This window comes from Penicillium expansum, assembly GCF_000769745.1.
Source record: "Penicillium expansum strain MD-8 chromosome Unknown contig66, whole genome shotgun sequence".
Taxonomy (NCBI): Eukaryota; Fungi; Ascomycota; class Eurotiomycetes; order Eurotiales; family Aspergillaceae; genus Penicillium; species Penicillium expansum.
Window position 1 is genome coordinate 131,802 of NW_015971393.1, and position 25,424 is coordinate 157,225.

The following is a 25,424-nucleotide window of genomic DNA, read 5'->3' on the forward strand; positions in this document are numbered from 1 at the left end:
ATACGTACCGGATTTTCCCTGGATGGTGGGGCTTTCCTATTTGAGCTGCCGCCGTTTTTATAAGGGTGCTCAGGCTCAGAGGCTCAGGCTCACTGAGTTACTCACTAAGTAGATGCCAGCACAGGCTCAGATCTGTGATCATGCTTATGCCAGTCACGTGTAAATGACTAATTCTATGCTTACCTAGTTTACGGGTGGGCCCTAGAATGCTCCCCGAATGAATCTGACCACTGATATCCACCTTCCTGCCTAAAATGGCTTGTATCACAATATTCTCCATTAATGGCTTGACGAAGCCTACCTTATTACAGGACCCTTACGACGACACACTCGATTTGAACCCGTGTGATGACTGGTCTACATCAAATGACCCGAAAGAACGACGGAGGCGACAAAATCGGCTGAACCAGAGAGCATATCGTAAGTCATTTATCCGTATTGGCAAGAGAGCTACAGACAGATTAGGCTAATAAGACCAGGAAAGCGAAAGCAATTACGAGAGCATGGCAAGTATGGTAGCCAGAACCATTACTGGCCTGACGCCATAGAAGAGCAGCCCGTAATCGCATCCCGCCCACCAAACCCCCCCTCTCAAAGCTCGATAAAGCAACCCGCCTGGCGTCTTCGCAAGGACGAAGCGCTCATATTTCTTGAGAATTTCAGCAAATCCGCCTACCAAAGCTACATCTTGAATACCCCGAGCACAGACCACCTCATAACGCTCCGTAAAGTGAACGTGTTCCGCGCGTTTGTTCATAATTTATCGGTCCTAGGGATAGCCGCAGAAAGAGGATGCATGCCATATGATTCTATATCGCAATTCAATACAGATGGGGCGAGTAAAATCGACCACACGAAGCTGCCAGTTGGTCTACAACCGACTCAGGTACAGCGCAAGATCCTACACCACCCATGGCTGGACTTTTTCCCATTCCCCGGCATGCGAGACAATCTCATAAGCGCGGGTGATTTCGATGAAGACCAGCTATGCGCTGATATCATGGGATTTTGGGACTTATCGGATGAGAGCTGTGGTCTCTTCGTATGGGGGGAGCCCTCGGATCCTAAAAGCTGGGAAGTTAGCGAGGCTTTTGTCAAGAAATGGCCATGGGCGGTGCGTGGTATTCCGGAGTTGATCAATTACACGAACCACTGGAGGAGGAAGCGGGGAGAGAAGATGATTTTCCGATATCTATAAATTAATTGCTGTGAATACATAGTGTTGGGTCAGGTGGGGCCGATGGACTCTCACTAGACCTAGTTCGCCTCTAGTGCCAGAAGGGATTTCACCGCGTCAACAACGGTCTCTTCAAGATTGCGATACTTGAGACCCAACACCTTCTGTGACTTGGACACATCGGTGGTAAACAGTTCAGAAATAACTTTTCCCGATCCGGGCGTCCCAGTTGGGACACGATCTTTGCCCTCGGGCAGTTCGGCACGCAAAATATCACAAACTTGGTCCTAGATTCGGTCAGCAAGCATGCTCCTCAAGTCAAGCGTGTTGTCATCACTTCCTCATTTGCCGCCATGATGGACATCACGAAAGGCAACTGGCCGGATCATGTTTACAGCGAAGCCGACTGGAACCCAATACCTTACGAGGTCGCCGCTGCAAGCGATGCTTATGGAGCAGTTTCTTACTCAACTGCCAAGGCGTTGGCTGAGCGCGCAGCATGGGATTTTGTCCAGGAGGTGAAGCCGCAGTTCGATATCGCCACTATCATGCCGCCGATGATCTATGGGCCGAACCTAAACGCCACCGTCGATCTGGCCAATTTGAATACTTCCTCTGCAGACATCTACCGCCTGATATCCCCGCAATCGAAGTCCAGCGACCTTGTCCCTGATATGTTCTGGAATTACGTGGATGTTCGTGATGTTGCTGAAGCCCATCTCCGTGCCTATGAAGTCCCTAAGGCTGGTGGAGAGCGATTCTTCATCTGCAACCCGGAAACCTTCACCTACATTGCACGTCCCATCAATCGCAGGGCGCAGAAGGTCGCGCTCGTTGTTCTCAACGAATAATTTGAAGGGAGTTTCCGTATGGATAACGCTGTGCACGCCTTGCACAGCTACACCGAAAGCGCCTATTTTACCTATGTCTTCGACAATGGCGAAGCTGAGCTGCGACTCAAACTGTGGGAAGGTCTTTCGGACCTTCTTAGCGATTGTATTAGACCGGACAGTACCTCGTACGGAGTATCCCGCTTGGAGAGACAAATTCACAATATGCGTGACCACAAAGCCAGAGGCACTAGTGATGAGAATGGTCTGATTTTCAGGATTGGTCGACATGATGAAAGACGGTTGTGGAAGGATGAAAGATTGAAAACGGCAGGAAGCAAAGTGTTATCAAGACTAATGGCTTTGCCTAATTCTGCTTTTTACCTTCAAGTATTTATATTCAAGAATTCAGTATGAGTGGAGATATGGCACTGTCGTCAAGTTCAAGGCCATTGTACTCCGTAAATCCCGACCTATCCGGACTTAAGAACACAAAAGGAAGTTTCCAGTCAGCTATTAGTCTCACCTTTAGCCACAAACAGATAGCAAGAACAAAATTGAATTGGCGGGATTAGCCGAAAACGTTTCCATGCTCCGAAGCCTAATGGTCCTATACAACATCTATGGATAAGCCCACCATGCCTAACTAGGCTAGCGTTATAAGCAGAATGGGGCCGCTCGGTGGATATATGATCAACCACGGAGAAAGTTTCATTGGTCATAAAATTCGAGCTAAAAAGTAGACTATTAATTTAGATCTCTAGGAGGCATATACGGACTCCGGAGTGCGGAGTGTTGAAATTGCAAAAAGTCTATCTCTTCCTTAGCTTATTTTGCCATCTACTTTCAAACGCATTTGCACGCGAGCTAAGCGCAATGGGGAATGCACCGCCAACCATCACCGAGAAGAATTGCCCTGATCAAACTGGCAAGGTGGGTTATCCTATGCAATCCGGGCGCCAATTGCTGGCTTATGGCGTGTATCAACGACATTTTCCAGCTATTTTATTTTTAAATAAACTAATTGAAAGGCTGTTGGACTCAAGGTCTTCATCCTGACCGGATCTAACACTGGTCTCGGCGCCCTCCTCGCCGAAATCCTCTACTCCCGCAATGCAAAGGTCTATGTCGCTGCACGGACGACCTCTAAAAGCCGAGGCGACAATCAAGGGCATCAAATCCCGCAACAGAAATTCCAAAGGCGATTTAGTCTTCCTGCGGCTTGATCTCGGCGACTTAACTACCATTTGAGCATCGGCCGTGGAGTTTCTCAGTAAGGAGTCGAGACTGGACGTTCTTTGGAACAATGCGGGAGTCATGACTCCACCAGCCTGAAGCAAATCCACGCAAGGATACGAGTTGCAGTTAGGCACGAACTGCGTCGGGTCATTCCTGTTCACAAAACTCCTGACTCCACTTTTGGTAGCCACTGCTAGCAAGGCGGAGAAGGGCTCAGTGCGTGTTGTGTGGCTTGCATCACAGGCGGAGAAGCTGTATGCGCCGAAAAATGGTATCGATATGTCGAACTTGGATTATCATACCCCAGTCAATGAGCGCATCACGTACGGAGCGAGCAAGGCCGGCAATATTCTTTATGCCAGCGAATATGCCAAGCGATTCGGCAACTCTGGCGTCGTCAGCGTGGTGAGTTTGAATCGATTACGAAACTCTTCTCCATTAGATGAGAGACCCCAAGGAATATTTTCGTGACTGTAGCTAACTCATGTTCTCTAGTCTGCCGATCCGGGGAATCTGAAAACGGATTTATACAGAAATGTCCCATGGTGGCAGATGTGGATAGCTAACATGATTCTCAAGGAACCGATTTTCGGTGCTTACACTGAGCTCTATGCGGGCCTGTCTTCTGATATCTCGTTGGCAAATAATGGTGCTTTTGGTACGTATACTACAGTTCGTTTCTAGTATATGTGTGTACCTTTAGCTAACTCTCAATTTGGTTGTAGTGGAGCCATGGGGGAAGATTGACAAGCCACGGAAGGACGTGGCCAGTTCTCTCAAAGGAAAATCCGAAGGTGGATCAGGAATAGCAGCCCAGTTCTGGGGCTGGACCGAGAATGAGGTTGCTTCCTTCTAGTGAAGCTCTGCTTCTTTTATGTCTCTTAGTTCTTATCGTTTGTTGTGTACGGGCTCATATTTGAATGCTATTTAATTTGCCTGGTCAGTAATGAGATGAACCAGCTGGGACAATCACAATCACAATCTAACCTACATATGAATGCAATCACGTACCACACCCGGTATCACAAATATTACAAAAGTAGAAGCAATTGTATAGAGAATTTCTCAGGTTCTATGACAATATCTTTATCATTTCACCTTGTATTGCGCCTTGGTGTTTAATAGTAGTTTACTCAGGCCGTTCTTCTCTACACTTAGTGAGTACTTAGTGAGTAAATCAGAGTGCTCGGTTTTACTCACTGACCAAAAAGCGGCTTCAGATGGGTACTAAAACGGAAAGGCAAGCACCTAGGCGAACCCGAAAGTTGTAGATAGATCTTACGTTTAATGGATGTAATAGGTGTCGTGTCACGTTTCCAGGAGCTCATATGATCTTGGCTGTTTATGATATCATATTTGATTCGAGTAGTTGCCTTACTTTGTATTTTAAAGTCTATAATTTGTAAGAGTCAAAAGGCGAAGGTGAATGTAGATGTGCCTCTATTATATATCTCGTGATTCCCCCAGCACTTATTGTACGCTTTGTCTACTAACTTTTTAAATCAATAATAGTTCTTACTTTAGTCAGTCTATGACTCTCTAGGATGGATGTCTTTAGTTCTAGCAGGCAGATGACTAGGTAAGCATGACCTTCAGGGCTGAACGTTCACTGACAATCCAAGGATGGATCATCTGACTGCTTATTAAGTAAAGTAAGTGACCTCGGGAGTATTCACCCTGTGCTGCCCGTAGATGAGATATTGGGCACCTTCACAAAGTGGCGGCATTCCGATCAGGCAAGTAATGAGCGCCGGCTAAAATCTGGTGTGTACTGCTAAATATGTAGTAGTTTCATGTCGAAAAGGAGAAAATTCTCAGACCTCAACACGGCACCATGGCACCAGATTCCCTAGCTTACATCTAATGCTAGCAGAGCTTCTTTGTACAGCTAGTTCGCATGTGTGAAAATGGACTGGTGGGCTAGTTGTATTGAGAGAATTAAAATCATATAGGTCAAATGTGAGCACGAAGTACATATATGCCCGCCTATGAACGGGAGGCCTACTACAAGCGTAGACTATGTTCTATAGTCCCAATGGAGCTAGTAGTGTAAGCAAATAACTATCCCGCTTATTGAAGGCACCTAGAACGGGACCCGTGCATGGAAGAATGCTCGAACCGACTACCTGGGCTCAGCGGCTACCATCGTCAGTCACCGGCTCTTGGGGGCGCCGAGTCTTAGGAGTACGAGAGGCGAAGAGGAAAAGCAAACATGAGTGGAAAAGCTAGTTGACTTTAGCAAGTCAATCTTTACGAGTAAATGAGATCCGTGGACTGGTGGGTTAACTTTATTCGGCAATGATGGACAAATATCCGATACTATGTGATCATGCACTTTGCCTTCATATGGACTATAAACGAGTCTCTAAGACAAGAGAGTTGTCACCTGTGGACTTGTATATAATCACTTGTGAAAATCAGGAACTCAGAGGTATTAGCAGGGCTATTCTATTAATTACTATTCAATACCAAACACCTTTGGTATTTAATCCAAAAATCAAAACCACTACGGAGTAGGTGGATATCAACTGAGAACAATAATCTAAATCCAACCACATCGCACCGTGCCTGCGCACAAACACCATTCACAATGGCGCCTAGACCACTAGTATCTGATGTCCGGTATGTATTCAGCATAGCCAACTTGCAAATCTAGCTCGACTTTAACACAGATTAATAAGGGACTAGGGCGTGGCATATGCCCGGTCGACTGGGAATCAATCAAAGACTGAGAGCAAAAAAAACCCCCTCTTACCCTTTAGTCATACAGCAGGATCGACACGAGCAATTTCTCTCAATGAGTATCAGCGCAGATCCCGAATTGGATGAGGGATGTGAAATTGGGAATAGGATTGCGCCTGGTGAGCAGAGTCCATACCCATCTTCGTGTGCTTTGATCGCTTTTGCGGTGCAGGTGGCGCTCGGGGACTGTAGGTACATGCGTCTTGGAGAAAATCAAATAATGATTTGAACCTGGATGTGAAACGTAACAAAATAAAGACAGCATATCATGCAGAATAAGATTATTGTTGTATTGAAACGGTCGAGGTATAGCCAACCACCCTGGCAATTGCCCATGATGCTCCTGCCTCTTGGTCTTTTATAGGATTAGCTCGGTTTGGAATCGCATGCTCCGGCGCCGGAAATGGCTGCAGAGCGTGTTGTCTCGGATGTTTAGGCCGAACTTCCACTGCGCGGGGCAAACTGTATCACAATTGTAATGGTAATTGGCATTCTTGCGCGCTCTACCCCTGTACTATAAGATGACCATTATGGCTTAGAATGCGGCATATAACCATTGCTCAGACATCTCTCACATGCGACAACAAGGGTGGCTGCTCCAATCCACTCCGCTATGTCCTGAGGTGAGGATGAGTATATCAATGTACCTCCCATGAACAGACTAGTATACTATTAGATTGAGTAGCGTCTGGGGTAAGTGGACTACGAAGTATGCTCATTAAACCCCCGCGATCATCCTTGTCTAGTCTGTTTAGCCCCTTTTTTCACCAGTCGATCGAGTGATCCCCCGCACCGTAAGTTGTGGGGATTGTTTGAGCAGAGAATCGCGTCTCATCTCTGGATATGTCTGATCCTCGTGCATACTCATAAGTGTTATCATGGAATATGTTAATGCAGATAATATACAAAATAAGTCAGCAAATTACCAATCATACGGACAGGAAAACATGATTGTGTGCCAATAAGAGTATTAGTCCGGATATAATAAAGTGCCAAGATGATATCCCTACTATGTTGTATGTACAAAGTAATGAAAAACTTGTTGCTTATACCAAAAAGGAAAGAAGGCTAATTAGGGGCCAGACCCCTATATGACGTCGAGTATAGCGCACTGATTCATTGACGCACGGACCGCAGATTTTAGTATTTTCCAAGGTTCCTCCCCTAAAGAGCTTCATGCAGGACGCTTCCCGGGAGACTGGGGGTATTCTGTATTCTGTATTGTAGTAATTTTATATCCATATATTTCTCTCTCTATGTTTGTATACACATAGTATATAGATATATATATGTGTGTGTGTGTACAATATAAAGTCGGAGTGTACGGAGAATCTAAGCCGAAAAGAGCGGAAGGTCCATCCATGGACACAGTTTTGCCTTTTTCTACCGTCAACTGGTTGGGATGAACGACCAAAAAAAAAACAGGAAAAGGTATACGTAGTACTGGAAAAAAACCCCCTACAGTTTCCGGTATTGGGGCCAGCAGTTCGGGCAGAAGTTTGAAGGTGCCGAGCTGAGTGCAATGCGATTGGAGGCAAAATAGTATATAGCCAGGGCCGGAGTAACCTACATACATGGATACATACACACGAAGAACCTCAGTGTCTTCGGAGCCGAGGACATCGGGTCCCAAGAAAATAAGAAGCATCATACGTTGGGCAACCATGGCCGGCCATTTTCTTGGGCATTCTCACGATGACTTCTAGTTTAGGCCTATTGCCTATGTTGTATATGCAATCTGTCATCCATGGGAGTCAATTCCTTGTTGTCCACGGGAAAGTCCTCGACGTAAAGACCCCAGTGGCAAATCCGCCACTGGAAAGAACATAACCAACTACAACATATATACATAGATGTATAATCTAGTATATCTAGTATATTTAGTATAAAATAGCAAGTACTAGTCTATAGGGGTAATATCTAACTACATAATACAGATGTTAGATTAATCTGCAAACAGCCCGGAATTCCAGAGCTGACAGCCCCACTGGATATTAAAACCTGAAATTTGATATCAATAATAACAATTTCCAAAGTAAATTAATTAAACACTTATAGCTCATCCCAATTTTTTTTTTCTCTTAACTTATTTTTAATCTGCCATTTGGGCTTGTCAATGGTAAAATTGTTTGGCTTGGCATCCCGATCATCGCTCTGCCCTATTACCCACCCAACCTCCCCCCCTTCGACTCTCTTCAACTCTCCCCTCTTGTCTTGGTCTCTCCATCTTTTTCTCCATCCCTTTTTTTGTAATTCTTACAGCTACTTGGCTGTCTTGCCTTTCCTTTTCACATTTACTTTCGGATCTCTTATACTTGATTGATTCCGATCTCGCTGCTCTCCACCCCACCTCCATCCCCGAGAATTGGCCATCCGAATGAGCCTAACCCCAAATTATTTATAGCATCTGCTGCAACGGCACTCCTTTTTTTGACTCAAATCCCCACGTGTGGATGTGGGATCGTCCACATCCTCGTGCAGTAGCAGGTCTACCTCGTGTCCTTCCCCCCTAAGGCGACAACCCGCTGTCCGGTACACGGTTTCCGTTGCTCAGTTGTCGCCATCCCTATTGATCTCCCGAAAGTAATGCCGACCTGTTCGTCCGTGCCAACAGAGCTTCTTGTCAGCTCACCTTGAACCAATTATTACGGAAACCCCCTCCCAAAAAAATAAAGAATCGAATCGGAGGATGTTCAACTAGGATGCTCAACTGCACCCTCGGCACAGCTGCTTCGGCCCCCTCCCTTTGAAATAATATCACCAAAGAAGGAAGACGGGAATATGACAGAAATTCGGTCCTCGCAAGCTGGTCTGGAGGATCCGGATCAGCTGGCTCGGAATGGTCATGTCTCAAAAAATCACAAGCGGAATATCAGCCGGTCCGACGAGTCATCGCAACTACCATCTGCGTCGAACGAACCCGAGTCTCGTCCTCCATCCAAATCATCCGCGGAACAGCCCATTATCACCGATGTGTCGGAAGCCGCTGCGACTTTCCGCCAGGCCTTTCCCGGCCTTTACGGTGCCCGGACCCCCTCGAATCGCTCATCATCGAGCTCCCTACAAGCCCTCAACGAAGGTATCGTGGTCGATGTCCGATCGGAAAGTGGAAGCATTGGAAGGAGCACTCAGCGCACCTCGAGACACTCGGATCATCAATTACCAGTTTACCCCGATCAATCCTATGCCTCCCTCCAGTCCCAGGTACATCCCACCTGGCAACCACCCCACCTCATAGACCCAGATCCGCTACCCAGACATTCCTATGCCCGGGGTATTCGTACTGCGGGCAACACCCCGCTATCGAGCCCGGGGCTCTTCTCCATGAGACACTCTCGCATGGGAACGCCAACCGCGTCGGACGATGACATCTCGATGGGAAGTTCACTTCTCCATCCATCACATCTTCAACCACCGAAAGAAACACACACCGCCGAAGTTGATCGCGACATGATCACGGGAAACAAAACCATCAACCAGTATGAGATCCTCGAAGAGCTTGGGCGGGGTGAACATGGCAAAGTGAAATTAGGCCAGCACGTTGCGACTAAGCAGAAAGTTGCCATCAAGATCGTCCAGCGGTACTCCACTCGCCGTCGGTTAGGCAAGTTGGGTAATCCAGAAGACAAAGTGAAGAAGGAGGTGGCTATTCTGAAGAAGGCCCGGCATCCAAACGTGGTCAGCCTGCTCGAAGTCATCGACGACCCGAATCGACAAAAGGTGTACATCGTGCTAGAGTATGTTGAAAATGGCGAGATTGTCTGGCGCAAGAAGGGTCTACGAGAAATTGTCCACGTCGACAAGCTACGTCTTGAGCGAGAAAAGAATGGAATCCCAGACACCCCCGCGTTTCTGGAAGAGAGCCACCAATTTATTCGAACTGCCCAGCATCTGCGGCGGCAACGGGAAAGGGCTCGCGAGCGGATTGAAGCACAGGCTGCCGATGCCCAGCAAGGGCCGATCCCCGCTTGGAGTCTGGAGCACGGTGCAGAATCTTCAGAGGAGGAGGATGACGAGGGTGGTCTTCCCATCAGGAGATCATCTAGTCGTTCTGTTGCAGTAACAGATGACTCAAGCCCATCCTTCACCCAGGACCCGTGTCTAAATGCCGTCGAGGGCAGCATGTACGGTGCCTATTCAGATTACCCATTCGAACGACGTTCCAGCACAACCTCTAGTAGCTTTGGGTACGCCCCCTCTGAACCCGAGTGGTCTGCAGAGGGCGATGACATGGCATTCGTTCCTTGTTTAACTATCGCTGAAACCCGCAGCGCATTCCGGGACTCGGTTCTTGGCTTAGAGTACCTCCACTACCAGGGTATTATCCACCGAGATATTAAGCCGGCTAATCTACTCGTCACCAGCACTCATCGGGTGAAGATCTCTGATTTCGGCGTTTCTTATCTGGGACGCCCAATGCGGGACGAGGAAGAAGAACAGGTGGGCGAGACTGATGCGACGGAGTTGGACGATGCTCGTGAATTGTCCAAGACTGTTGGTACTCCGGCTTTCTATGCCCCCGAATTATGTTATACCGGCGATGACTTTGTGGAAACTATTGGGTCAATCCCCAAGATTACTGGTGCGGTCGACGTTTGGTCGCTCGGCGTCACATTGTATGGAATGATCTTTGGTCGCCTACCGTTTGTTTCGGATGATGGGTACAGCATGTTCCAGACCATTGTGAAGAAGGAAGTCTTCATTCCACGGAAGCGCCTCGTGCCCGTGATGGATGAGGCGTCTGACTCCAATCAGTGGAACCTGAGAAATGATGATGAGCTCGTCTATGAGGATATTGACGATGAGCTATACGATCTGCTCAGGCGTCTATTAACCAAAGACCCGATCAAGAGAATCACCTTGAAAGAGATTAAACACCACCCTTGGACACTTCATGGTCTTCCCAACCCTCGAATCTGGATCGAGGAGACCGACCCTGGCTACCAAAGCAAGGGTAAGCGAATTGAGGTCTCGAATGAAGAAGTTACAAGCGCCGTCAGCAAAGTTCCATTCATTCAACGGGTTCGGTCTAATGTTGCCAAATGGTTCGGCAGCGGTCGGTCAAAGGACAAGGAATCCCGGAAGCGCACATCGAGCACGACACCGTCTACCGAGACCCTGTCCTCTGCCGCAAGTAACAGCACATTCGGGAAAACCTCCCGCGACTCTCGTCGGTCCAGTTTGCGAGGGGACGAGGAATTATTCCGACCGCTCAAATTTGGAAATCAAGGACACCCGCTCGCCCAGAGCGTTACTGCAAGCCCAGTGGATGAAGGCGATTGGGCATCTTATTTCGATGCCGTGCAACCAGCTGCAGCAAAGCTTGCTGCTGCGACTAAGGTTGCCACTCCACCTCCTATCGTGACACCCCGACCTGGTCCTCCTCGTCGCGCAAAGTCCTCAATGTCCACATCAGAATCTGCAAAGACGGTTAAGCCATCCAGTTTTGATACCCCATTGACTGTTCGGCCATTTTCCATCATCGAGGCCCTAGGACCGACCAACCTTGGTAGTCTTTTTAGTGGAGCTACTCGACGGGCATCACGAGGTAGTCGCAGTCGGCGCACTTCTCCCTCTGGCGAGACAAGATCTCTACATGGGGATGGAGAACGTCCCTCAGCTGGGCCTAGCATCGCTGTCAGCAATGCATCTGCCCACGGCCAAGTGCGCACCCCCGGGCTGTGGCATGAGGAGGAACACCCTTCTGCCGAGCCAGTGGCCCCTAGTCACGCAAACCGGTGTATACGACCTCCGCAGCTCGAGGATACATCACCTGCAGAATCTCTTAGCCTCACAAGGGATGCACTCTTGCGCCGCAGACGGAGCGACATCGAGGCAAGTGAGGGCGGTACCTTGAGAGTTGACTATGCGATGTATTCTACTGAATCGCTCCTCCTGCCGCCCATAAATCCACCTACCAACCAAGGATGCCCCGACAACACCAACAATGGGCTGGCCGCTTCCACCTCAGCCACTATCTCTTCCTCTTCTGCCGACGACTTCACCAGCGGCATGTCCCAGAGTGCCTCTCACCCTAGCATTCCGTCGGTCGTCTCAAACGCATCGTCTCTCTCTGGTGATGGTTACTCGGTCAAGGGAGGTGACTTGGACGAAGTACCCTCGATGCTCCGAACTGGAGAGACACTCAAACCCCCTCGTCCGAACTCGCCCCGGTCGTCCGAAGAGGATGAATCGAGGTACTACTGCGATGACGAGGACGAGGATGAGTCGGAAGATGAAGGCCTTGTGATTGGGAAACGCAAGCCGCCTCCCAAGGCTGCTGCATCGGATATTCCGTCCTAGGTATCGAACTGAAATGCGGCCGGTCCCGATCAGTCTAGTCCAGTCCACACATTTGATCCGGCTACCACACCACCTTTACAACACTCATAGTATCTACCAACGCTTTCTCCATCCTCGACGCTTCCTACCTATAACTAGTGAAGTTGTTGTATATCACCGAATTTCGTTTTGATTCTCTTTCCATTCCGGTTCCCAGCCGCCTGCTATGTGGAAATTGTTCCTAGAAATTGTTCCATACATTCTACATGGTCTGTACATATACACGAACTCGCATGAGCATCCATCGGTGCCTCCTTGCGAAGAAGTCCCCGGTGCCTCCGACCGACCCCGTCTGCATATCTGTTTCTGTTCTGTTCTGTTGAGTTCAGTGTCTGTGACTATGAATATGGAGGGCAGATAATCCCGCAGTGCATTTCAGGGGTTTCTATTTTTCTTCTTCTTTTTGTTCCTCTCTCTTCGTCTTATGCATGGATGAGGGGCCAGATCGCTTTTTTTTTTTTAAACTGTATGTAATGTTGACTTTGTCAAAACTGGAAGGTTGGGTTTTGGGGCCATATTTTGGATCCCTTGATCTTCGAGGACCTACAGAGTATGTGTCTCTTGGGGAATCTGGGCAATTGCGACATGACTGATATATGATGCTGGGAGGCGAGACGTCTAGCGTGTGATGAAGAAATGAAATATTTTGGGGTTTGGGGACTTCTCATTCTATCCCTCCCCCTGAGATCAACCTGTTTCTCATACGTTATAGAAAACTCTAAGTGTAGAATAGTGTTTCGTCATAGAGGGGATAATTCTATCAATTCCTCCAGTGGGAGTTCCCCGTGGGATTATATGCCCCTAGTCTCACTTTGAAATCCCAACTATGTACTTCTACCAATAACAATATGAAAGGACCGCTGACTTTACCACAGCATTTTGCTCTTCGAAAGCCAAAGTATGCATAAAGATTGCACTACTTAAGTATTCTGGTGTTTCACCATCTGTTTCGCCGCGGAGACTAGGCCAAAAGAGGGCTTGCACCGTTCAGTTCGGACTTTTCTCCTTTGAGTCAGGTACAAGATGTTAAGGGGGGAAATGTTCGGAAAAATTTGAAGTTCTAGGTTATGCAAAGTATATAAGAAAGCAGATAGAATGAAAGCAACCCAGTCTCTACAATTTAACAGCTTCCCTCTGCTTCACATAGCCATCGACGTGGATTGACTTCGTTCAGTTCCAAGAAGTGGTTGCCCATCATGCTTCCCTACCTCTTTCTAGCTGCCGCTCAGCTTTTCGCCTCAACATCCGCCGCAATAACCTACAAAGGCGTGGATATCTCTTCCCTCCTCATCGAGGAAGGTAAAGGCATTTCTTACAAGAACCTCGCTGGTACACCGGAAAAGCTGGAAACCATCCTCTCAGCCAGCGGCATCAACTCTGTTCGCCAGCGTGTCTGGGTGAATCCCAGTGATGGATCATACGACCTGGACTATAACGTTAAGCTCGCAAAGAGAGTACAGGCGCAGGGCATGACCACGTTTCTCGACCTGCATTACAGTGATACATGGGCGGATCCAAGTGCACAGGTACGAATATAAAAACATGCCTCACTCGAATTGCTTGATCCAATGACTAACCTACTCGCTTCTTTAGAGCGCTCCCTCGGCCTGGTCCAAAACGGACATCGGAGTCTTGGCTGGACAAGTGTACGACTATACCCTGAAGGTATGCAACACGTTTGCGGACAACAAGCTCGATATAGAGATTGTCTCCATCGGCAACGAAATTCGGAGCGGCCTGGCATGGCCCCTGGGCGGAACAAGCAGCTACAGCAACATTGCACGGATCCTGCACTCCGCCGCATGGGGTGTGAAGGACTCCAAGCTGGCAACCACTCCCAAGATCTTGATCCACCTCGACAACGGCTGGGACTGGGGGGCTCAGTCGTGGTTCTATAAGCAAGTTCTGGCATCCGGGTCTGCGCTCCTCTCCACGGACTTCGACTACATCGGCGTCTCTTATTACCCCTTCTTCTCTGCGGATGCGACGCTCGCTTCACTGAAGACGAGTCTTGCGAATCTGCACTCGACGTACAATAAGGAGACGCTGGTTGTTGAGACGAACTGGCCGGTTACTTGTCCTAATCCCGCTACTGCATTCCCGTCGGATCTCAAGGATATTCCCTTTTCGGTTGCTGGGCAGCAGACTTTTCTTAACAGGCTTGGTGATGCTGTCAAGTCTGTTGGTGGATTGGGCATTTATTACTGGGAACCTGCTTGGGTTGATAATGCGGGACTTGGAAGCAGTTGTGATGATAACTTGTTCTTTTCTTGGTCGAATGATCAGGCCAGGGCTAGTCTGAATACATTGGGTAGTCTGTGAGAGTTTCGTATACCAATATCTCACTCCAGTGATGAAGTATACACGGCTTACAGGGCTTACAGGGCTTCGCACTGTCACCTGATTTGATGGTTTGAATCAGATACTGGCTGTGCAAGGTCTAATAAAGTTAGGCAACAATCAGGCAAACATCTCGAAGTACAAATTATAGACAAGGCAGACTGTTGAAGTGTGCCTTGGCCAATAGCTTATATCCTTTATACCCAAATAGGACTAGCTCCCATGGGCCTCAGCTGGGTGGCTGTGCAAAAGCTAAGGCCAAGTTCTCTTTAGCGTTGAACCCCTCCACTTTGGGAGATAAAGTGCTTCACGGCCTAACATCTGTATATTCAACAGGCAGCGCTTTTCCTCTTCAATTGAATCTCTAAGAATGTGCATATGTATATATAAAAATAGTCTGTGTTCGCCTATCTGTTATCAGAGTGGACACTGATAATGCCAATGTGGGGAGAGACCCATTTGGGGTTCTTTTGCAGGAACTTGTACGGAGTAATTAGAAGCAGGTGGGAACTCTTTCTCTTGTCTCTTTACGCTTAGGGCACCCACAGGAGAATATTATGGGAATATTATTATATTAAAATAATAATCCCCATACCTCCAAAGTCAACTTCGTATGGACAACACACGGCTTGCTATACACAGACGTGTTTGACCTAGACCGCCTTGCGCACGTGAAACGCCTCACATTCAACTCCTCCCTCATTTACTCTCTCATTGCGGCCCTCTTGACAAATTCAAGGTATCATTGCTCTCAGGGATGACGAGGTAGTCTGGCGATCGCTGACAACTAGCTCAGAGGCTCTCATTCGCGTACCGGACCCGATCCTGGACCCTTGCGAATGACATCCCACCATATCGTCAGACACCATTCTCCCTGCTTCACCAGGCGGCCACGACCCTGACAGATTTACTCATCTAATCTACCCCTGTCGCCGAATCTCTGCGCTATATTCGATCCCTACTCCGCCCCTTGTCCCCGATCACAGCTCCAGCTTGGTGCTTGTGAAAGAGCCCTCACCCGCGCGCATTCGCAAATATGGCCTCGCATGACCAGAACCACGGCACGGTCTATTGCCCGGGGGATATCAAGAATCGGAGCGTGAGCCCTTCGCCGCACGGCCAACAATATCACGACCCCAACTCAGGTGGATTAGGAGTTGACCCCTCCATGGCAGCTTATTCGACAAACCCCTCCTTTCACAACCCCGACGGTAGCATCGGTGGCGCTGAAGCATATGGGTACCCAAACTACCTTGCTGGGGCGCCCTCGACACAGACATTATCACCGACGGAGCAGAGCTATGGTCCAACTATCAATACCAACAACCTCCCGATATCGCAGTCCTTTGAGACAAGCCTGGTCAATCAGCTCGAGCACTCTTCGACGGGACTCAGATCAATGCAGGGCGACGAAAACTTCTCCAATATGCTCAACTCCAATCACCCAGAATTAGACTTTTCTCTCTACCAGAATCACAGCCCCAACAGTACTTCTACCCCCGAGTATGATTCTTCGTTGTTGCTGGACCCGCAAAGGCACCAACGCCAGTCAATCAACCAAGCGATCAACCCCGCTGATCTGGTCGGCCCCATCTCTAACACCTCAGTATCCTCGCATCCATCATCGCAAGATCAGCAGCATTCCTCGCCTGGCCCCATGTCCCCTCCAGGGTCCACACCGGGTGCATACTATACCCCTCGGCATTCACGACACACTTCCCTTGACCCGGCTACTGCGGCGTATTTGTCCGCCCAGTCAGGTCCGGACTGGCAGTCGGTTATGAATAACGTTTCCTTCCAGGGCCATCGCCGTGCACCGTCTGAAGTATCCGAGGTATCGTCGGCCAACCACTCCCCCTACCTGTCTCAGCACGAATTCGATGGCATTGAGAACAATGCGTCACCTTCTTTGGCTCCCCAAAGTGATCCAAGTCTTTACGACAATGGCCTAGGCATGGAATCATTCACGTTGTCAGAGCAGCATCAGCAGGGGATCAGTCCCCTCCACAGCCCGTATATTTCTCCGCGGTTGATGCCACAGCAGGGGGTTGAGATGGTGCCGAATAATTCGTATCTCACTCAATTCCCCTCGGCACCCACAGACATGTACGGAATACCCCAAGAGGACACGATGAACATGGGACAATTGAACAATATTCCGGGTGACATTGGTCAAGCTTCACAGATGGCTCCCCCATCGATTAACGTTGAGTTTGCACCGCCATTGCGGAGTCCAAACTTCGATCCCTCCAAATCAACGGCAGATTTCGACTCATTGAGCCCTCCCGCTATGCGTAAGTGCTAATTTACAACCTGTTTGATTGATACAATGCTAACCAGAACTTAGGATCCCGTGTTCGTAGTAAATCCGACCCTTATCACCCTTCTTCCCGCCCACGCTCTCCTGCAACTTCAGCAACAAGTCTGGAGCCCCGCGCGCCTGTCACCCCACGATCCTTGTCGCCTGTTGGATCGGTTGGCTCTCACTCGCGTAGTAGCCCTAGTTCGCGAGATCCCTCGCCCTCACGGTCAAACCGACGTCTCTCCACCTCATCAATCGAGAACCGGAACTACATCCTAGACCTTGCCGACCCCCAAAGACCCGGAGCAGCACCCGGGGAGCCAAAACGAATCCAGAAACATCCGGCTACCTTCCAGTGCAACCTATGTCCGAAAAGGTTTACCCGCGCATACAATCTGCGATCCCACCTCCGCACCCACACCGACGAACGACCGTTCGTGTGCACAGTGTGCGGCAAAGCATTTGCACGGCAGCACGACCGCAAACGCCACGAAGGCCTCCATTCCGGTGAAAAGAAGTTCGTCTGCCGCGGCGAGCTCTCGCGAAGCGGACAATGGGGCTGCGGCCGCCGCTTCGCTCGTGCAGACGCTCTGGGCCGCCACTTCCGCTCCGAGGCAGGCCGGGTATGCATCAAGCCTCTCCTCGACGAGGAGTCGCAAGAGCGTGACCGCGTCTTGCTAGAGCACCAACAACAGCAACAACAATCACCAACTAGTCATCTCCAGCCAATTCCCCAGCCGCTCGTTATGCCCAACATGCCTGGCATGGATGGGCAATCGACGGGCAACTTTATTCTTCCCGCTGCTCTTCTGGCGCAATATCCAGCTCTGCAGACATTGCAGTGGGACCAGATTTCGGCCGTGGGTGATGACCCGGGTGAGATTGGTGGGCGGAGTAGCTTTGATGCTAGCTCTGGTGGGGAGTTCGGCTTTGATGAGGATGATTCTGGGATGGGTGGTGGCTATGGTAATAACCAGGGAAGTATGTACGGTGTCAATAACTCTGGTCAGATGATGGGAGTCAATCCTGGAGACCCTGGGTACTCTGATCAGAAGTGGACTGGATGACACTGGTAGACTTTGCTTCCTCTGTTCCCTGCCTCTTTTTTTTCTTTCTTCTTCCTCTCCCTGTTTCAGGTTTCAAAAAGGATATTGCATGATGCATTACATCTGCATAAAGCCCATTCTTTGGTTTTCAATTCTGCCTATATAGAAAGGCTTGTTGGCGTTCAGATACAGGATGCTCCCGGGGATATCTGCGGATCTCTGAAGCTGGCAATCAGGCGATATGATTGTCTTGGTGTTTAATTGTTCTTTTTCTGGTCTTTTTAGACATCGGTGTTTATTATGCCGTTGTTTCGGTTATTTTTGTTTCATTCTCATTCTCTTGGGCTCTCAACTTCCCCTTCAAGGTGGTTACTGTTCTACTCATTCCATTACTTATGAAAGAACCAGGCATTATGATGCTTTTTTTATGATATTCCCATGTTTATTCCATGCCCATCTACTTTTCTACATTTCTATATCTTCTTCTATCGTGACTTTGTCTTGTTTGATATAACAGCTTCAAAGCTATATACCATGACATACAATGAATGGATTGCGCTCCATCAGATGACCTGGCCCTCTTACCCTATTACTTATTTATTACTATAGTTATCGATTTCATCTTGCACCACTTACACTCTAATAAATCAAGAAACAGTAGAATACAGATCACATTGGATATCATCTAGTCGGCAAAACAAATCTAAAACTACCAAAATTCACCATATACAAGGTGAGGGACTACTATAATGCAATCCAACCAAATCATCAACTCCAGATCGAACCCAACAACCTATTTTTATGGTGTCAAACCAGTCTGAAATCCACCTCCACCTGCTCCTCTCCCTTTAAGAGGAAGCCTTCTTGGCCAACAAGTTCAAAGCACTACCAGCAAGGATGAATGCACACTGGTCCTTACTGAAAGTGTGCTGAACAGGAACATCAAACACCTCCCCAGTCTTCTGCTTAGTAACACGCAGCTTGATGTCACCCTGTCCACCAGCCTGCAGCACATCGTAAAGACCAACAGTATCAACCTTATCACAAGCATCGATACGATCGTAGTCCTCACGGTTCGCAAATGTAAGAGGCACAACACCCTGCTTCTTAAGGTTCGTCTCGTGAATACGGGCAAAGCTCTTAGAGACAATGACCCGGCCGCCGAGGTAGCGAGGCTGCAGCGCAGCGTGCTCACGTGCAGAGCCCTCGCCGTAGTTATCCTCCGCAACAACAAGCCAGGAGATTCCGCGCTCCTTCCAGGCCTCTGCTAGCTCGGGGATTCCGTACTGCTTGCCGGCCTCATCGTAGGCGACGTTCGTCTCGCCGGTTGCGGCGTTGACGGCACCGATCAGAGTGTTGGCGGAGATGTTGGGCAGGTGGCCCTTGTACTTGAGCCACGGGCCTGCGGCGGAGATTGTGTCGGTCGTGCACTGGCCCTTGACCTTGTACAGGACCTGGAGACCAGAGAGATCGCCCTCGGGGAAGGGGGCGAATGGCTCGAGGAGGGCGAGGCGGTCAGAGGTCGGCGAGACAATGACTTCGCTGCTTGCGTCTGGGACTGCGGCTGTGGGCAGGAAGTTGGGGTTACCTTCTTCGAAACCGGCGCTGGGGAGATCGAAGCCGCTGGGGGGCTGGAACTTGAAGGTTGAGCCGTCCGGTGCGGTCAGGGAGTCGGTCATGGGATTGAAGGTTGTGCTGCCGGAGTAGGCGAGCGCGGTGACGAGTTCCGGTGAGGCGAGGAAGTTCATTGTTTGCCGGTTGCCGTCGTTGCGGCCGGGGAAGTTACGGTTGTAGGAGGTGAAGATGGCGTTGTCTTCGCCCTTGGGGACGCCGTCGGTGCGCTTCCATTGGCCGATACAGGGGCCGCAAGCGTTGGCGAGGACAATACCGCCGGCCTCGGAGAAGGTGTTTAGTGTTTGATCGCGGTCGAGAGTTGCGCGGATCTGTTCACTGCCAGGAGTGATGAAGAAATCCGCCTTGGGCTTGAGACCTGCTGCGGTGGCCTGCTTGACGAGATCCTCGGCGCGGGTCATATCTTCGTACGAGGAGTTGGTGCAGCTACCGATGAGGCCGGCGCCGAAGGTCTCGGGCCACTTCTTCTCGCGGACGGTGTCGGCGAACTTGGACAGTGGCACCGAGAAGTCGGGAGTGAAGGGTCCGTTGATGTGCGGCTCGAGCTCGGACAGGTTGATGGTGACCAGCTGGTCATACTCGGCCTTGGTGTCAGCGCGCAGCAAGCTCGAAGGGCCAGCAGCGGCAACCTCAGCAGCGGCCTCGGCGACGTGGCCGCGGTGGGTCGACTGCAGGTAGGGAACCATGCTAGGCGAGAAGGGGAAGACCGAGGTGGTGGCACCCACCTCAGCACCCATGTTACAGCAAGTAGCCATACCCGTGCAGCTCAGAGTCTCGACACCAGGGCCGTGGTACTCAAGGATATAGCCAGTGCCACCGCGGACAGTCAGCTTACCAGCCAGGGATAGGATGATATCCTTAGGCGAAGCCCATCCGCTGAGCTTGCCCTCAAGGCGAACACCGAGAATCTTAGGAGCCTTCAGCTCCCAAGGAGCATCGACGAGCGCATCGACAGCATCGGCACCGCCGACACCGATGGCAATAGCACCAAGACCACCTCCGTTGGGAGTGTGGCTGTCTGTACCGAGCATCATCAATCCAGGGGCGGCGTAGTTCTCCAGCACGCTCTGGTGGATGATACCGGCACCCGGGGGCCAGAACTCAATACCGTAACGCTTGGCGGCACTCTCAAGGAAGTCGAACACCTCACTGTTCCCCTTGATTGAAGCTGGCAGATCGGTATCGGCACCGCGCTCACCGACGATCATGTGGTCGCAGTGGATACTGGCTGGGACGGCGGTGGAGGGAAGACCGCAGGACATGAATTGGAGTAGAGCCATCTGGGCTGAAGCATCCTGCATGGCGACACGGTCGGGCTTCAGCTTCAGGTTGGCCTTGCCTCGAATGTCACGGCCATTGTTGGTTCCGGTGAGCAATGACTCTTCGGCATTGTCCAGATGCGCGTAAAGGATTTTCTCAGCGAGGGTGAGGGCGCGGTCGGAGCCAAGGACTCGGCGGACTTGTTCAAGGTTGCGGACGAGCTTGGGATATGGGGGCATACGGGAGGAGGAGGCCTCGGTGGCTAGGCCACGGGCGAAGAGCCGTTGTGAGGAGAGGCGTGTGGCCATCTATATGAAGTATTAGTTTGGCCAATTGAGTTATCTTCAATGTTTACTTACGCCACGAGAGGCAGAAACCCGCTGCCAAACAAGCTGGCTCACCATCTTCACTTATGTCAAGTTTGGGGAGAAACTGGGGTGGGAGAAGATGATGTTCCCTTTTTTTTCCTCCGGTTATACGTTATTTGTATTGGCTCTGATTGGTTAGGGGTTGCGCCGATTTCGGAATCCAGACCTCGATTATGTGGGGAAATAGCTTTGTATAACTACAAACTTCAACCTCTCAATAACGAATCTTTGCATCCGCGACAATGCTGCGATAATGGTGGTTTCTGATTCCATGTCTCTTCGACACTAGACCAGCAGATAATATCCGAGTATATATGCCCCAATCTCAATTCTTGGTGTATAATGTGACCTATTATGCCTTTTCTTCGTCATCTATACCCGCCTAACCTCCACTGAATCCCGGAAGAATACACCAGAACTATGATTTATTAGCAACTTCGATGCGGAAGTCACGCGAACTGGCGTTTAAAAATTTCACAATATTCAGAAGCAATGCCTGGGAATCAGCGGTGATGGGGTCTTGGGGATCAACGCCATCAATCTCAATCAAAAGAGCAGCAATATCCCATGCCAATTTTCCCGGAATTCCTGGCAATTCAAATGTCGAAGATGGGCGGATATCCCGCTGAGAAGAGCTGTCGTTACTTTTAGACCGTGAAGGGCAGTAAACAAGATTAGTTACAGCTGAGACAGGACCTGAAAATAAAGGGCTAGTCACGTGGAATGTGGATCACTTTTATTGACCATGTTGTACTTTGTACTGTATAGGTGATGCTTAGCCCTAGCAACTAAAAATGGATGCTAACCGGAAGCTCGCCGAGAGATTTATGCCAATTCTCGACCCCGTACACCGGAAGCCTGTCGATCTCTGGGTCTAGTACGGAGTAAGTAGTGTTTCAAGACAAACTAGCATCCTGATCTCAATCAAGTATGGAGTATACTTAAACAGACTGGAAAATTCTCGGGAACTTGTGATATAGGAAGCAACTTATTCCTGTACGGAGTATCATTGCGACAATAGTCCTATTAAAGACAGCACGGGAATGATCTGCAGGGCTATTAAGTGGTGTTGCATGTATATTTACAGTTTTCGGGGTTACCCTATGTCGTTAGGGAATACTATAGCGGAAATGCTACTAGATGAGATCAAGATGGTATAAAAAAACTTTACATACTACAAGGGACGCTGATCCGTAGAATTATGCTAGGACATGTATAAGAGGAAACTCGATCATACAGCTACTATGCATGTCGTCACCGAACTTGTAAAATATGTAAGATTTCATTATTGTCTCTTCTTTGAGAAGAAAAAGAACGGTACTATCTAATATGTTTAGGGCTAAAAGCTTATTTCCAACATATGACGGACAGAATACGCCCTGCCTAGTTCAACATTACGCCTTTTCTTAGTTTTAGCATCGTTCAGTTTTTTGCTACTCATTATAAGTGGCAGGCTCAATTTTATCCAGCTTTCAAAGTCGCGCAAGAAGGACACAGCCACTAAGACCCAGGAAAGCGAGACGTATGCCTCTAAAAACCTTCCGACTTATGAAGAGATCCCAAAGTCTTCTAAGAAAACCTTGATGGATAAATTGGAGGATAAGATAAAAGATGCCCAGAAGCCTGAAGATCTTCTTATCCACCTACTCTCCACCGAATTGAGTATTACAGAGAAAGCAGCTCTCTTAGAACACGCCCCGAGTCATATATATGACTATGATCGCCACTACAAAAATGCCGAGAAGGTTGAAGCTCAACTCAAAGACGCAGGCAGGCTACGGTGAGCTTTCCATAGTCCTATACTGGCCTTTTTTTTGGTATAGGGAACAACCGGATGGATCAGGAAGTTGGATCAAGAAACTGATTGAAATTGACATCGAGAAGCGTTGGATTGCTCAACGAAAGGCCTGTATTCAACAAAAGATTCAAATCTTGCAAATCTCATCAGAGAGACCTCTATCTTCCGGAGATGAAGCAGAACATGCATGGCAAGTCAATATTTACAAATAACAGCTTGAAGACCTCAATAAAAGGCATTGGGCTCTTTTTAGGAAGAGCTAGCTCAAAGAGGACTTCATAAAGACAATTTCCGCAAACCGGAATGAGATAATCATAGGGTCACAAAACTACTGGCCGGGCCTTCTGTCGGATGGCATTGCTATTTTGCTGGAGACGCGTCAATATGATTCTCAAAGTTCAAAGCCCGTGATGTATCACCATTCAACCTTATCTAAACCCTGGAGGCAAATATTGCTTAGCTGTTGCTGTTACCAAATGTTATACATGGGAAAGCCGTTTTACACATTTTAAGCCGGTTTTACCACCTATATCATTGGAACAAGAATATAATAGGTAGGCCATAAATAGTATGGTATACATATCTTCAACTTGATACAATAAGTGTACTCAAGGAACAATCTGGTGGTCAGGAGCCGCAACCCCAAACGGCAGTCTTCCCGTCAACCGAAACTATGACCGGCCACCATTTCAGGGACGGAACTATTACAAGATGATGATATGTTGATATTTGATATCCTTCCTTGGCTTCAGCTTTGTTTCAACTCTAAATTTTATGTCGAGAAGAGGACATGGCTAGCCACTCTCAGCTAGGCAAAATGGAGTCTTCGGGAAACCCCCCGAGTTACGAAGAGACCACGCAAGTCTCCAATTCTATGATAACAAAGTTCATCAGTCAACTTGAAACTGCGCGAAGTTGCAAGAACTTACTACATGTCCTCTTATCAGACAACGGACTAAGCCCCGACGACAAATGCAAAGCTATGGAAAAGACAGATGAGATCCCAGCCCTTGAACAAGAGAAAGAGACTATGTGCCTTGAAGATAGACTTCGGCTTCAGGACTCTCATAAGCTTGCTCAGTCGGTGTGCTATTGTTATAACATTCGATACGCCTCGAAGTACAAAGGTTGGTGCAAAGCACTGATTCAGGCTGATATTGAAATACGCTGGATTGTCCAACGAATAATATGGGTCCATCAACAGATACAAGACGGCGGGACTCAGGCCTTTGACCTATACCTCGAAAGACTGAACCCAAAATACTGGAGAGTGCACAGGAAGTTATGGATCGCAATAGACCGCATTGCCAGTAAATCGGCAGCACGAGCATTCGCAAGTCAAAGAATGCACATCGACTGGTATCTATCTGCTGAGCTACGGGAAGATTGCGAGAGGCGAGGAGGTTGCTGTGGGCGGACGTGTGGATGTTGCGAAAGACCACGAACGATCGATGGGCTTAACACAGAAGGGATGCATAACCGGGGCCATTGCACTTCAGCGTGCTCCTGTTGTCTGAACGCCCACGGGCTTAATGGTAATTATATTGGAGATGAGATCACAGACCTACAAGATCTTCGCTTTGAAACTACCATCACTCGATGGGCAGATCCCCATACCTTGCGTCTTCTCAAGGGTTACGTTTTTTATTTGAAATGAATCCAGCTTGCAATGGGACTGAGGGTTTTGCTTGGCCTCGGGCATAAATTGCTTTATTTGTGTGAAAGAATTTGGATTAATCAGCTTTGCTAGAAAGTTAGTTCCCTAAAGATATATGCGTAGGTTCTAGATGGGTTTTCATCGTGGACTTTCTAAGGTTGTTACATGTGTGTATTCAGGGTACTCAAAGAGAGCAAGAGCTCTAGTGAAACCTAACCCTCTACGTAACTGGGTGCCAATGATCTAAGCTTAGCTTCACCTCCATCTCTGCTACAGCTCAGTCAATTTTCTACTATGGGCAATACCAACAGCAACATCAATATGAAGCTTCCCAATTCTGCAAAGCCCAATAATGACAGAACCACCGAATTCCCATCAAGCAACATGCAATCTCAACAGACACTACCAACATACGAAGAGAGTACGCAGAACGCGATGACACAAAGCAGGTGGAACACGCCGAGACACCTGAGGATCTGCTAGAACCACTCTTGTCGGATAATTTGAGCATCGATGAAAAGCGAAAGCTCATAAAGCAGGCTCCAGATGTAGTCTTTGTAAGGGATGAAGGGGACCAGACAACCAGAGCTCTAAGCCTTGAAACTCGGCTTGAAAATTCAAACTACGACGAGCTTTTTCAAAGAGTAACCTACCGTTACTATTTACTCAATGCATCATTGGAGGAAGACTG

General features: G+C 48.8%; 7 protein-coding genes across 7 annotated transcripts; 6 read left to right on the plus strand and 1 right to left on the minus strand.

The window, feature by feature from the left end:
• Positions 1 to 254: 254 nt before the first annotated feature.
• Positions 255 to 2,028, plus strand: PEX2_024680 (uncharacterized protein; the record flags this gene model as incomplete). The annotated part of the gene is made up of 3 exons (XM_016739743.1): positions 255 to 420; positions 480 to 1,114; positions 1,372 to 2,028. 3 exons carry the CDS (start codon positions 255 to 257, stop codon positions 2,026 to 2,028), a joined length of 1,458 nt encoding a protein of 485 aa, XP_016596505.1.
• Positions 2,029 to 2,883: 855 nt separating this feature from the next.
• PEX2_024690 (Glucose/ribitol dehydrogenase) lies at positions 2,884 to 4,102 on the plus strand (the record flags this gene model as incomplete). The annotated part of the gene is made up of 5 exons (XM_016739744.1): positions 2,884 to 2,940; positions 3,039 to 3,216; positions 3,434 to 3,651; positions 3,742 to 3,904; positions 3,972 to 4,102. The coding sequence occupies 5 exons, from the start codon at positions 2,884 to 2,886 to the stop codon at positions 4,100 to 4,102; spliced, it is 747 nt and encodes a 248-aa protein (XP_016596506.1).
• Positions 4,103 to 8,769: 4,667 nt separating this feature from the next.
• Positions 8,770 to 12,291, plus strand: PEX2_024700 (putative serine/threonine protein kinase; the record flags this gene model as incomplete). The annotated part of the gene is made up of 1 exon (XM_016739745.1): positions 8,770 to 12,291. One exon carries the CDS (start codon positions 8,770 to 8,772, stop codon positions 12,289 to 12,291), a length of 3,522 nt encoding a protein of 1,173 aa, XP_016596507.1.
• Positions 12,292 to 13,526: 1,235 nt separating this feature from the next.
• PEX2_024710 (Glycoside hydrolase, superfamily) lies at positions 13,527 to 14,652 on the plus strand (the record flags this gene model as incomplete). The annotated part of the gene is made up of 2 exons (XM_016739746.1): positions 13,527 to 13,856; positions 13,924 to 14,652. 2 exons carry the CDS (start codon positions 13,527 to 13,529, stop codon positions 14,650 to 14,652), a joined length of 1,059 nt encoding a protein of 352 aa, XP_016596508.1.
• Positions 14,653 to 15,706: 1,054 nt separating this feature from the next.
• crzA (putative C2H2 transcription factor Crz1) lies at positions 15,707 to 18,039 on the plus strand (the record flags this gene model as incomplete). Its single annotated transcript, XM_016739747.1, has 2 exons — positions 15,707 to 16,964; positions 17,018 to 18,039. 2 exons carry the CDS (start codon positions 15,707 to 15,709, stop codon positions 18,037 to 18,039), a joined length of 2,280 nt encoding a protein of 759 aa, XP_016596509.1.
• An 827-nt stretch (positions 18,040 to 18,866) lies between these two features.
• PEX2_024730 (aconitate hydratase ACO2) lies at positions 18,867 to 21,314 on the minus strand (the record flags this gene model as incomplete). Its single annotated transcript, XM_016739748.1, has 2 exons — positions 18,867 to 21,218; positions 21,270 to 21,314. 2 exons carry the CDS (start codon positions 21,312 to 21,314, stop codon positions 18,867 to 18,869), a joined length of 2,397 nt encoding a protein of 798 aa, XP_016596510.1.
• A 2,579-nt stretch (positions 21,315 to 23,893) lies between these two features.
• On the plus strand, positions 23,894 to 24,593 carry PEX2_024740 (uncharacterized protein; the record flags this gene model as incomplete). Its single annotated transcript, XM_016739749.1, has 2 exons — positions 23,894 to 24,203; positions 24,388 to 24,593. The coding sequence occupies 2 exons, from the start codon at positions 23,894 to 23,896 to the stop codon at positions 24,591 to 24,593; spliced, it is 516 nt and encodes a 171-aa protein (XP_016596511.1).
• Between the last annotated feature and the right edge of the window lie 831 nt (positions 24,594 to 25,424).